A 13,081-nucleotide genomic window follows, 5' to 3' on the forward strand; every position below is an offset into this window, starting at 1 on the left:
TCCTGCATTTGCAATTCCTTCATCCTCTTTGTGCATTTGCGATTTTTCTTCAAACTTCAAAAAGCCACTTCTTTTGCGTTTCATATAATCGGCTTCCTCAATGCTGATATCATCCATGCTGATGTCTTCACTATTCTTCTCAGAAATACTAGCAGTGTATGTTTCATCGTTCGAGTCCTCCTCTTCCTCCACCTCCTGTATTACAAGCTTATTCAACTTCGGTGCTTGTATGTTTGATTTTCTTTTGCCCATTGCTCGTCTACATTTTCAGTCAAGTTGTCCAAATTAACATACAAATTCAACATACAAAATCTAAATTTCAAAGCTTTCAACTGTGCAAGCATTCAACATTCAACTTGCACATATTAAACTGTGCTTGCTAATCTAATCTATTGCTTTCAAATATTATTTTCCTCTTCCTCCCCTGTTCATTTTCTATTTTATTGACAATCTAAATTTCAATAAATCCCACCAAAAAGCAAAATTGTGCTTACATATACAAAATTTAAGATTCGATAAAATGTCTTAAATTTTCATAAAAAATTGTTCAAAATTCTCAAATGTGCTTGCCATTCAAATGTGAGAGCTTGCCCATATTCTTTTCATGTCTACATTTTCAGTTCAGTTGTCCATATTTACATACAAATTCAACATACAAAATCAAAATTTCAAAGCATTAAACTGTGAAGCATTCAACTGTGAAATTCAACATGCAAAATCGAAAATTGAAGATCATTAGAATAATATTACTCATTTATGAAACAATTATTCTCATTTTTCTTCTGCTTCACCTCCTCGTAATTATTGGGGTGTATATTGGACTATATACCATAATCAAAATTAAACAGTGAAATTGGGGTTTGGGGTGTTCTTCCAACTACATTTATAATCTCCCCTGTTCATTTTCGATTTTATTGACAATCGAACTTTCAATCAATCCCACCAAATTGCAAAATTGTGCTTACATATACAAAATTTAAGCCTATTTGATAAAATGTCTTCAATTTTCATCAAAAATTGTTCAAAATTTTCATCAATATTGAACCCAAAATTCATGAACCCTAGAATTTTAATTTTACAAAGTTTGGGGGAAATGGGAAAATGCGATTTACCTATGTTTCAGTGGGAATTGCAGTCGAACTTCCGTCGAACTTCCGGCGAACTTCCTTGTGTTCTTCGCGTTTTCTCAGTGGTTTCAAGAATGGGGAGTTTCGCTCTCTTCCTTCACTCTTCCTTCTCTCTTTTTTTTTTTTTTAAAATCTGATATACGTATTCCAAAGCATATGGAATACGTATACCATCACACCAGTCATCAATTTCACGCCCAGTCAGCTTGTCCAAGTCACCAACAGGTGAGTGAATTTCCAGTCAGCCAAAGTGAAATACCCAAAGTACCCTCTATATGGGGTACTAAACTAGTAAACCCCATATACTATATGGCTGTAGACGCCCTCTTGATGTTTAGCGGCCCTCCTTTCGGCTCAATCGCCCTTCAGCCCTCTAATCGGCCACTTTTTCGAGTTCCGACTCAGTCGTCTCTCCAGTTTCGTCGCTTCTTCCGTATTGTTGACTTGAGCTCAAACAAACATGTAAATGTAAGCCCTCTTCTTTGTTCAAATTCTTGTAACAATTTCAGCAATGGTACTTCCTCTTGTAAAGCTTGGAACCCTCGCTTTGAAAACTGCCTGCAAACCCATTGCTAATCGTCTCAAGAAAGAAGCTAGTTTACACCCCAGATTCCGTCAACACATCATCAACTTTGCTCAGGTGATCTAATGCATTTTCATTCTTATTTTCAAATTCCTACTTTTTTATTCCTTGGTTTGATTTTGTATGGATGTGTATATTTGAGTTTCGGCCTGATTTTTTCAATTTTCCCCATTTCACACTGATGATCAACCTAAAGTAATGCCATTGTTTTTTTTTTTTTTTCAAGTCTTTCTTAGAGGGTTAATTGATTGTGAAGTGGGTTTTTCTAGATGATGCTGATTTTTGGTTGTTGTAAAGAATGTTTCATGTTGAACTTAGGAAAATGGAATTGGGAATGACTAGAATTGGAGCATTCGGATTTCGATTTCTTGTGTGTTAATGCAAATGGGTATTGTATTTTGATTTAGGAGGTTTGGTGCTTGCAATGTTATGCTTGTTTGTTTTGTTGTTATGATGTTAACGTCATGGTCTGATGATGCTCATAGATTTTCTCGAGTCCGTAAATAAGAGTTAGAAATTTAACTGTTACTCTTTTCACGAAGTTTGGCTGTTGAGCCGATTGTTCAAGTCCCTTAGACACAGAATCATGAGAAAACACAAAAAAACTAGGTTGTAAAATTCGCCATTTGTTTAGATTCGGGCCGGAAGATACACAGTTTTTTTTTGTTTAGACTCCATATAATTTATGATCCCGTTAATTGTTTTGTGTGATGCGCGCGAGTACCCCTAATCAAAAGTTGCCCCTAGGCCCCCTACCAATACGATCGATCACCTTTTCCTCTGGCCACACTGGACTTGTGCTGCTCCTATTATTTAGTGGTTTACCACCTTCTGTGCATAATGAAGAATAGGGCCTTGGTCAAAATGATATGAAAATATCAAATAGTTTGGGTGGAGATACTTGAGCTAGATTTCAGCATGCTACCACTGATTTAGTAAAATGCGAACCATGATAATCTATTGGAGGCTTAGGGTTTGGCAGCAAGAATTTGAGCAGATGGAAGGGGAAAATAGAGGATGGATGGAGTTCTTTACATTATGTAGCTGACTAGCTGTCACCATGTGGTTTACTACGTCTTCTTTGCAAATTGCAAACATTAACTCCCTTCTTTCTGCAGCTGGGTGTTGCCTTAACCCAAGCTCCACTTAGACTAGGATACATTAAGACCAACTTCGTAAATTAGGCATTAGAGTATTCTGTTCCCTTTCTCCTCAAGTCACTGCCGGACTTTTGAAAAGTATGACCTACACTTCTCAGTCACACATGTATTCATGGGTTTCCATTTCTTCTTTTAACTTCTCTCACCTTATAGAGTTCTGTCGACTTGCGGAGTTACAGATTTGCCTTCTTTTTCCCCTGCAAACTTCTAGGGTTGCAGATTTTTTTTTCCTCAAAGAAAACGTGGATTATGTTCCACGGAGTCTTTACATTTATTAAATCTTTTGACCATCTTATCTGATTTAAATTTATTTTTTTCCTTGTGAAAATAGACAGGTAGTTTCTGTTAGACCTTGATCCAAAATGCAATGACCGTTCGCTGCTTCACAATAACAAATGCATATAGCTTAATTAATTTTCTTATAAGAAATGCAACAAGTTGTTTGTGGTGTAGAGACTGTATACGTGTAGTCATTGTGTTTCTCTTAAAAAACGAAGACTTTGAAAGGTTTTTGATGTAACATGTTAGTTTGAAATTCGTTACTCTCACCTTCTTTCCAAATTTTTGACATAGAACTGTAGAAGTGTGTTCCTTTTATTTAATGTATAACTTTTTAGATTCAGAGGTATAATAAGTAATTTTGGATGAATCAGGTAAATCACCGGGTTACAACACAAATACAACGGCGCATTTACGGTCACCGAACTGATGTTGAGATTCGTCCTTTAAATGAGGAGAAAGCCGTACAAGCTGCTGCTGATCTCATTGGAGAAGTCTTTGTGTTCACGGTAATCTTGTTGCTGCAATCCCTTTATTTCTTTCTCCGTTTTCTTCCAATCTTTTGAATTATGCAGCCTGTGCTTACATGTTATTCATTAATATGCTGACGACTGTATTTACATATGAAATGAGATGATTATGCATAATTTGGAAGGTGATATGTTGCAATTTCTTTTCTGTTTCTCCTTTGATTTCGATTTTCTGTGTAGTTGCTTATCATCAAATACCAATAGAATGCCAGATTTTCAATTCTGCTATAATCAAAGCTCATCCTTGGGGGAATCTTGTTGTTTTTGTAGAGTCCTATAGTATAATTGCAGATTTTCTATGACCTTAAAATATTGTTTTCAAATTTTATCTTTGCCAATAATGTCAAACGCCTCTCCTGGAGAGAGCATTTCTTTGGTCTTAGAATACCAAATCAACCAGCGCCCAGTGGTATCAGTATGCCCTTCCATAATTTATAGACAATTCCAGGCGTGACTTTGTTTCTTGCTTTGAATCCTTCTGTTGATTGATATATCTCCTTCTGTAACATAATATCTCAGAAAACCAGATTTAGATTCACCACACTATCGGAAATATTTTCCTATAGAGTGATGTCTGAGGCCTATTCAGATGGGCCTATTCTCTGGAAAGTCTCCTCTATTATTGGATATGGCTGATAGAGGGTAAGGATATTTGTTGGAGTGGGATACATGGAAAGTCTCCTCCATTATTGGATGTGGCTGCGCCCTTGCTTTCGCTAGACAGAATGGAGAATTTCTTGAGCAGTATTACTATAAATAAAGAATTTAGACAAGCCCTTATATTTCTGGCACATTTCATGTATCCCAACAACAACAACAAAGCCTTAGTCCCAGAATGTTTTGGGGTCGGCTAACATGAATCGTCGTATATATATTTTCCCTTATATTACTTTCATTGATTCCACTTTCTTCCTCTTCCTTGTTTATTCTATTAACTTCCCGCTCCTTTCCGGTTTGATTGGTGACAATGACGATCTCCTACAACGATTAGCCGACCCCAAAACATTTTGGGACTAAGGCTTTGTTGTTGTTGTTGGGATACATGAAATGTGCTAGAAATATAAGGGCTTGTCTAAATTTTTTATTTATAGTGATACTGCTCAAGAAATTGTCCATTCTGTCTAGCGAAAGCAAGGGCGGAGAAACCAGCGTTGCTTTAATCGATTAACCAGGAAGTCTTGAGCTATATGAAGTACAGGAGCTCTATTCTTGGTCACAGCCACTTTCTACCCAATCATTATCAACAAATATTACTACTTTCTCTAAGCCCAAGAAGCTACATATGTTTCCAGATTATTATGTTTCCAGATTATTTCTTCAATCCCCTGGTTCTCACTTCATTCTTTGGAACCCAAATTTTTATTTACCAGTCTAATTTAGTATACTTCTTGTGGTGTATTGTTCTTTCTAAGGGCTTTTTATAAAATTCACTCCATATAGAGAAAGGTCATCTACAGAGCCGGAATAGTTAGAGGATTTACAGTACTCCATTTAAAATTCTAACTATACTTGGGAACTGTCTGTATATAAGGGTTATTCAGCAATTAATGTATGAGTTGCAACACTTGCAAGTGTAAGATTTTTTAAAACAAACTACGGCAATGTCCTATTATTGTTATATCAAGATATACCCTGTACTCCTATTATTGTATCTAAAACCCTCATATGTATCTAAAAATATGAATAGACAAAAATAACATGAATGTATTCTAAATCGTACACTATTCTAACCTTTTTTAACTGATATTTAATTCCTTTGAGCTAGAAAAGCATCAATTGAGAACTTGAGATGCCTTTGTTTGCATATGAATATATTTCAGCACTCTGTCTCAAGCCACCAAGTCATTAGATTATTGGTCTTATCTTATATGTGACCACTAAAAATTTGCAACTTGCTAGTCTTACTCTTTGGCTTTCCTCTACACCCATTCAGACCTATGCCTATTAAAATCATAAATCGCAACACTGTGATCCCATTTTTGACGTGCACTCTTAGAGTTTGTGACTTCTAGTGGGTTTAGTACTTCGGTAATAACAAACGAATGAGCCTGTAGGCCTTGTTTTAGCAACCACATTTGTGATCCTTATTCCAATATTAATTTAGCTTGTTGCTTTTACAAGCTGTGTTTCTTTCACACATCTCATTAAGCTTTAGATATACATTATGCAACGTAATGTACTAATATTGGATCCAAAGTGACATCTTAAACTGCCAGTGTGATAAAATCATAAAAGACTACAGTATAAGTGACATCTTAAACTGCCAGTGTGATAAAATCATAAAAGACTACAGTATATTTTCACCACCCATACCTTAAATTTACAAATATAACAAATTGTATTGGGTTGAGTAACACTAGTTCAATGGGCTGCTAATAAAGTGGTGATTTTTTTATTCCATGTCAATATGTATTTAGCAAGTTGCATATATGCAGGTTGCTGGAGCTGCTGTTATTTTTGAGGTGCAAAGAAGTGCTAAATCAGAAGCTAGGAAGGAAGAAGCACGTGCACAAGAGCTGCAGGTACATTTCCTTAAGAACAAAGTCAGTTTATATGAAAATAGTGTTTGTTTTGCTTTTTTAAGTGCGACAATGTTATCACAGAGGTTAATGCCGAAGCTCATAATCAATCACATTTGTTTTCCCCATGTTGTTATTTGTAAGTGCTGAAGCATATGAAGAAAAATTACAATATGAGATAAAATTTGATGGTCTTGAACATAGTGAACAAATATCGGCTGCTCCATGCCTTAGTCAGTCCTTTGTCATTACTGGTTCATAGGACAAGACTGCTGAATGCACAACTTCTACAAACAATCCAAAATTCTAGAGTTTCACTTCATAGTCAAATTTGTTAAGAGTAGAGCTCCGTTTTATTTGCTTCTTTTATTTGTTTTTTTTTTTAATCCTGGTTATGCTAATTGTAATGTTCGGTTCCACTTTAGTTCAGGAACTTAGGTTTTTCCTTCAAAATATGGGTAACAAATCAATCATTTATATGCGTCGATAAAGAGATTGTCCTTCAAAAACTAAAGGAATGGTTGATTTTCAACAAACAAGCATAATATGCATTTAGTTTTCTACGAAAAATGTTTATTTTCGAATTGCCTCATGATGGAGCATGCAACTTGCGTTGGCTAAAGTGGTTTTGAACGTTGTCAAACTAATACTATATTTTGTAAATAAGTGTCGCTCGTCATTGCTTCTTAAGTTTTTAAACCTTGCCACATGGTGATTAGTGTCTCTATTTGGCGCGTATCGTGCATGTGTATGACTAGGTGCATTCCAATAAGAATTCAATAATCACAACTTACAAATTAAAGAGAATGCAAAACAATTCACTCCTTTCTACAATGTAACGATGTGGAATATTCTACGGAGAAGGGGGGGGGGGGACTGGGGGAGATAGAGGGAGTATGAGAGTAAGTATGAGAGGGAGGTGGAAAAAACTGACTTCTTTATAGAGTGTAACGATCTGGAATATTGTGTTAGTAAAGGATCCAGCCACAATAAACTAGTCCCAACAAACCAATCTAGAGTGTAGGATATTAGAAGGGGAAAATCCTTTTCCAAACATTTTCCCATGATATCAACAACCTTGAAGTGAAGAGAATGTTCCAGATGGATGGACATGTCAGATTAATGCATTTGTGCCATGGAAGATAAGAAGGGGACGAAATTCAGATTTTCTTTTATTCAATTTTCCAATGATTATGAAGCTGCAAACGCAAACTAGCCTGTAAATTGGAAGAATGGTTGGGAAAAAAATTACAGGTCAGTGACTTATGCAGGAAAGAACTACAGTGGTGAACATTGTAATGCCCAATCAAATGCTAATTCCAGTTCTGTGAAAGATACTAATATGAATGATTCTTCAAATGTTAGAAGCAGTCATTCTTTTTATTTAAGAATAAATTTTTATTAGAACTCACAGAGAGAAAAACAGAAAAAGGACAAGGTGTGCTCTAGTGCTAACAACTATTTTTTCTTTTTTAACAAATTAGCCAATTCCTTTGTACCACCCCAATTGTATGAAATCTAAAAGCTCGAGCTTCCTTCGTCCATACTTATGCTAAACAAGGTTACTCTGTCCCATAAACTACTGCGGGAAGATGCAACTCCATTAAAAATTCTACCATTCCGTTCAAGCCAAATGGTCAAGATTACCATCAAAGCAGTTTCCCAGACCAACCTTTTCTCCTTCGCCCTTCCAAACCCCACTGAACCATTCTGCAACCAATCTCTAAAATTCAAAGGACTGTCCCAATCCTTTTCATGCACCGCAAAAAGTGAGCTAACAAACCCCGACCTCCGTTTTTGGAGCCTATCTTTTGTATTAATCCGTCCAACGAAAGCTCTCACCTTTAGAGAAACTTTGGCCTTCAACTGAAATTTATAATGGAGAAGCTGGATATTTAAGAGTTTTATTCAAACAAGATAAAGATTTGCATGAAAAACCAGGAAGAATGTCCCATCCATACCCTAGAATCTGCCACATTCTTTAATTCAAAACCTATGTGGTCAAACATAGCAGCAAGCTCCTCTAATTTGCAATCATGGAGTGATCTTCTGAAATGCATGTCTCACGCACTGCCGCAATAAAATTCTGAGCACCATGTAGAGAAGATAGACAATTTCACCGTGGATAGAGGACACTTAGTGACATCTCTCCTAGCAAACCTCCTTCCAAAAGTGAATCTGCTTTCCAAAAGTGAAAAATTGTGAGTCATCCTTCTAGCTTCCTGAGCCTCCCACGGGCCCACCCTTTTTGACATAAGCCATACTCGCTCTTAATAACATTAAACCAAAGAGAACGAGGTTTAAGAGGAAACTCCCACCACAGTTTACCCACCAAAGCAATTTTTTTAAAATCACCTTCCCGGACCCTAAACCTCCCTGCGCCTTCGGCCGACATACTAAATCCCAACTAACAAGATGATCCTTCCTTACCTCTCCTACCCCAGACCAAATCTCGCATTAGTTTCTCAATCTTATGTGCAATAGTCACAATATCTTGTGTGAAAAGAGATAATACAGGGGTATGCTTGATAGACAAGATTGAATAAGAGTAATCCTCCCCAAGGGGACAAGTGTACTTTCTTCCGACCATCCAATCTTTTAGAAATTTTCGAAGAACTGGTTCTCTAAACATTGAGTTTCCCTCTAGAGGCAAACCAAGATAATTCATAATCCAAATGTCACTTGACACCCCCACTAAAGCAGCATAGCTGGCAAAACCAGAATGTTGCACATGAATCCCAGCTAACTACATTTAGAAATAGTCCTTGATACATGGAGATATCTAGTGTAAGAAAGAGTCCAGTTCATGAGAATACTGGTGAAATTCTGAGAGAGATGGAATGGGTGTCACAACAGATAGTAAATTTTTTGGTGATAACAGAACAGATGAGGGCTATTACTAAGTCAACATGCTACATTGCCTACATGTTATCTTAGTAAGAGGAGAAAGAAGTGATGATGGAAAATAGAAGAACATGGTTCGCATAATTGGTTCCATGAGATGGAGAGAGAAATTGCACATAGTGGTTTGAGTACCTTTACATGCATGGAGTTGTGAAAATTTTAGCAACATTGGAACTCTTTGGGGTAGAGCATATGAATTGACAAGGAAGAACCAATTTTTCATTTTACTCCCTTTGTCCCAATTTGAACACTTTCCTTTTTCATCTGGTTTGTTTTTACATATTAGAGACTCCACTGCTGTTATAATACATCTATATTCTTCACTACAAAAAAATTTGGGTTCACCTTCTCTAAAAAACAGCCTTTCCTATTCACATTTTAAATAAAAAATATTTCATTATCTCGTATGATATACTTTTAAAAATAAAATAGCAGTTGATTAACATACAATAACTTCGCTCAAAACACACCTAGGTGCTTGGGATTTCTCTGAGACGTGCTTTGTTGAAGTGAGGCACACTTAATAAAAAGTAACTTCTGTGAAAATAAAAGTTGTGCACTTGGTCTTAATGTAGCCCGGGGTTTGCTTCCACGCAAGTGGGGGGGTTCACCGTCATCAAAAAAAAAAAAGTTGTGCACTTTAAGGGTGCACTTCATCAAAATCGCTTCCCCTAGACCAGAAAAAAATGCATGACCCCTCGCGCTTCTAAAACAATGTGCCATGATAAGTGTCAAAACTAACGCCGGTTGGACGGAGTGCATTGTTAATCATTACAGGTTATCTGTCGTTGATTAATGATGGAGTCTTGTTAAGGTAATGGAATAGCTTGACTAGGTTCATGTAATAGAGGATTAAAAGGTCTTCATTCAGAATTTTCAACTAGTTTCTGAATGCTACAGTTTAACATCTTAATTGTCAAGAGGATGATATGTGTACTAAGGATTTAGAACAAACTTCAATGACAGCATCTCGATGATCAAAATCGTGATGAGGTGAACTTTGATGGTTGGAATGATCCTGGGGAAGTCAACTAGTCAGATGAAGTTAAGAGCAGTCGGTTATCACTTTCTAATATAGATTGACGATGGTATTAGATCCAAGAATGAAACTTATATGCGGGCCTTGGTTATCTGTTGCTCGCTAATAATTAGAAGCAAGTGAGGACATCAATGGTTGACTTTTAAAATATGAATGACGAGAACTATCCCTACCGTGAAACACAAGGGCCAATTAGGCCAGCTATTTGAGTAAGTGAAACAAATCTTTGGGTTAAGCCACAACAACCTATTCCTAATGTTGAGGGCCAACTCAACTCCCTCTGGAGGTTATAGTCTGAATATTTTTTCTCTACATCAAGTCTTCATGCCGAAAAGAACTAATTCAGAAAAAGGAGGCTAGAAAATGCAAAGAGAAAAGTGGCAAGTGGTTGAATCTGCAAGGAAAACTACACTGCTAGACAACAGATCAATGAGTTCAGATGAACAGAGTGGAAAGGTCTTGAACAGTTGGTTAGAGAAGGAAATAATACAGAAAAGAAGAAGAAAAATAGGGAAGGAGATCGGTTTGTATTGAAATAGCTGATAACCACTAGCAATTCCATAAGCTAGCTTTCTCCAATATAATATTTCATTACAATTTTCTGAACGCCTTCCTTCTCTCTCTCCCTTCTCTTTATTACATTCCGTCAAAGATTACTACTGATTTGCCGCTGGCTTCCTATTCAAGTAAACAATGATAACATAATTCCCTTATTCCCCAAAAAGATGCAAATGAATTATTTTGTATTGCCACAAATACCATTTTTGTTTTCTTGAATAAGTGAAGCGCACAAGTGGTCTAGGTGGGTGCATCTCCGAAAATTGCGAGATACAGAATAAGAGTTGAAGCTAGAAAGAATGCAGAGTCTCTTGCCAAAAAAAATTAGATTGTTTATAATGGTGAAGATGGGGAGATTTAAAAATAATTCCCGAAATTTTGCTGATGAGCTTTGGGAATGAGAGGATATGAGTAGGTTTCAGTTTCTTATGAATTGAGTTAAAACAAGGAGTCTTCAGGATTGTTAAATATGCAAGGTACCTTCTGTTGTGCATTATTGTTCTGATTGTTGTTGGTGATGGTATATTCGATCATGAAGTAAAATATGGTAGTGGTATTTTTCTAAGGAAGCTGCAGCTTGAGTTGCATTGGTAAAAACGTAAAATACTTGATCAAGTCACAAAGATAATGGAGTATATTGTTTACATTTAATCCCGAGAGTTAGAAATGTATTCCATATGTCTTAAGCCCGTGATGCTATTTTTGGAATCATTTCATTAGAATGTTGGTGCTTCGATGTTGGTATGCACTTTGAATGAGCTGGATGCTGGATGTCGGATGTTAGTGTATGAGCTGGAATGTTAGTCATATTTAGGTTTTTTTTTGTGTCATTCTTGCTTCTTCAACTTCAATTGAAGGACGAGGAGACGAAAAACTCTCATTTGATCAATAACTCAAGTTTTTCGAGTTGGAGTCAACATTATGCAGTTTGTGGAATTTCACATGTAATTTATCGATGGTAGCCATTTGTAGGCATTGGAGTAGTAGCCAAATTCTTAGTTTTGTTCAGCTTGTAAATTAATCACCGAATATTAACATGTATTTAAAAAAAAATCTTAGTTTTTTGTAATCTTCCTTCTGCTACATCTTGAGTCTCCATGTTTATTCAGATTACTCCATCTTTCTTTTCTCTTATGCACTTAATTAATCTTCTGTCCCTAATTTGCATGCAGTTTTCTGTATACATCAGGCGTAATAGCTATATTAGGTGTAACGTCTGAGTAAAACATGTGTAGTTGAACTTTGTGTGTGTGTGTGTGTGTGTAATATCTTGATGTTAGTCTTGCTTCTTTTCTTTCTAATCTGCTTACTTTCCCCTTGATGAGTAAATTGACAATTCATTTCTGCTTCTTTTAGGCGTTGAGACAGAAAGATGAGGATTTGATAAGAGAGATGGAGACCCTTAGACAGAGGTTTGAAGAGGTAGAAAAGTTGGCTAAAGAACAAGCCAAAAGTGGTATTTTCAGTATCCGCAAACAAACACCTAAAGCACAGGAATAGAAATAATCTAACTGACTTTGAAGATTCTTTGTTTGATTAATCAGGGTAAGGATGCAGTTTAGTATATAATTTAGTTTCATCCTTTCTTGTAACTGCAGTATATAATTTAGTTTCAGTCCATGTTTATTATGCCACTCAACTCTAACCTTGATGCTCCTTTACTGGCAGATGATGGAAATTTTTCAGGCAATCTGCAAATGTATACGGTGCATTAGTGCCATATAAAAGACCTCACGTAACTTGTGGTCATAAATAATTCATTGTACCTGCAAACTAATTGAGCTGCTTGTTTGTTTGTAAACAGGCAGGCATTTACAAAAGGTTTGTAATTTTCATGTTGCCTTATTTATCAGCGGAGGAATGGAAAGATCTATGAAATTAAAGCCTAAAGGGATAGAGGAGAAGGTGGTATTTGAAGAATTGATTTTTTATAACATAATTTCCTTAATTGCCGCTTGTCTGAATGTAAGCATGTGGTGCTACAAATCTTTAGTCTATAAAACCCAATGCTTAAAATGGTCTTCCCATTATTATTCAATCTTTATATACTTCTAGACTTCATGATAAATAACACTGATATACACTAAGGACAAGGTAATAAGACCTGAAAGCATCAACATGATGTCTTGGCCTAGTGGTTCAGTTAAGGGCTTGTATAAAATATGTATTAAGTTCGAATTTTCCTGCATCCATTTTTAATTCATATTGCCATTGTGGCTCATGCCAAAAAAGCTCGTAATAATTGTGTTATCGAGATTTATATAATTACCCCATGTTGGCTATTTGATAAGATGCCCTCAACTTTGATAATAGCGTTATTTTAATGTAATTACAAATGGGTAAGAGGAATCGAACATGTAAACCAATCATGCAAATTTTCTT

General features: G+C 36.2%; 1 protein-coding gene across 1 annotated transcript; it reads left to right on the plus strand.

Annotated features, from left to right (window-relative positions):
* Window positions 1–1,442: 1,442 nt before the first annotated feature.
* Window positions 1,443–12,743, plus strand: LOC110798885 (OPA3-like protein). Its single transcript, XM_022004084.2, has 5 exons — window positions 1,443–1,767; window positions 3,524–3,658; window positions 6,115–6,201; window positions 12,056–12,244; window positions 12,368–12,743. The coding sequence occupies exons 1-4, from the start codon at window positions 1,639–1,641 to the stop codon at window positions 12,197–12,199; spliced, it is 495 nt and encodes a 164-aa protein (XP_021859776.1). The 5' UTR covers window positions 1,443–1,638; the 3' UTR covers window positions 12,200–12,244; window positions 12,368–12,743.
* The last annotated feature ends 338 nt before the right edge of the window (window positions 12,744–13,081 follow it).

The sequence above is a fragment of the Spinacia oleracea genome, chromosome 4 (genome assembly GCF_020520425.1).
Source record: "Spinacia oleracea cultivar Varoflay chromosome 4, BTI_SOV_V1, whole genome shotgun sequence".
NCBI lineage: Eukaryota > Viridiplantae > Streptophyta > Magnoliopsida > Caryophyllales > Amaranthaceae > Spinacia > Spinacia oleracea.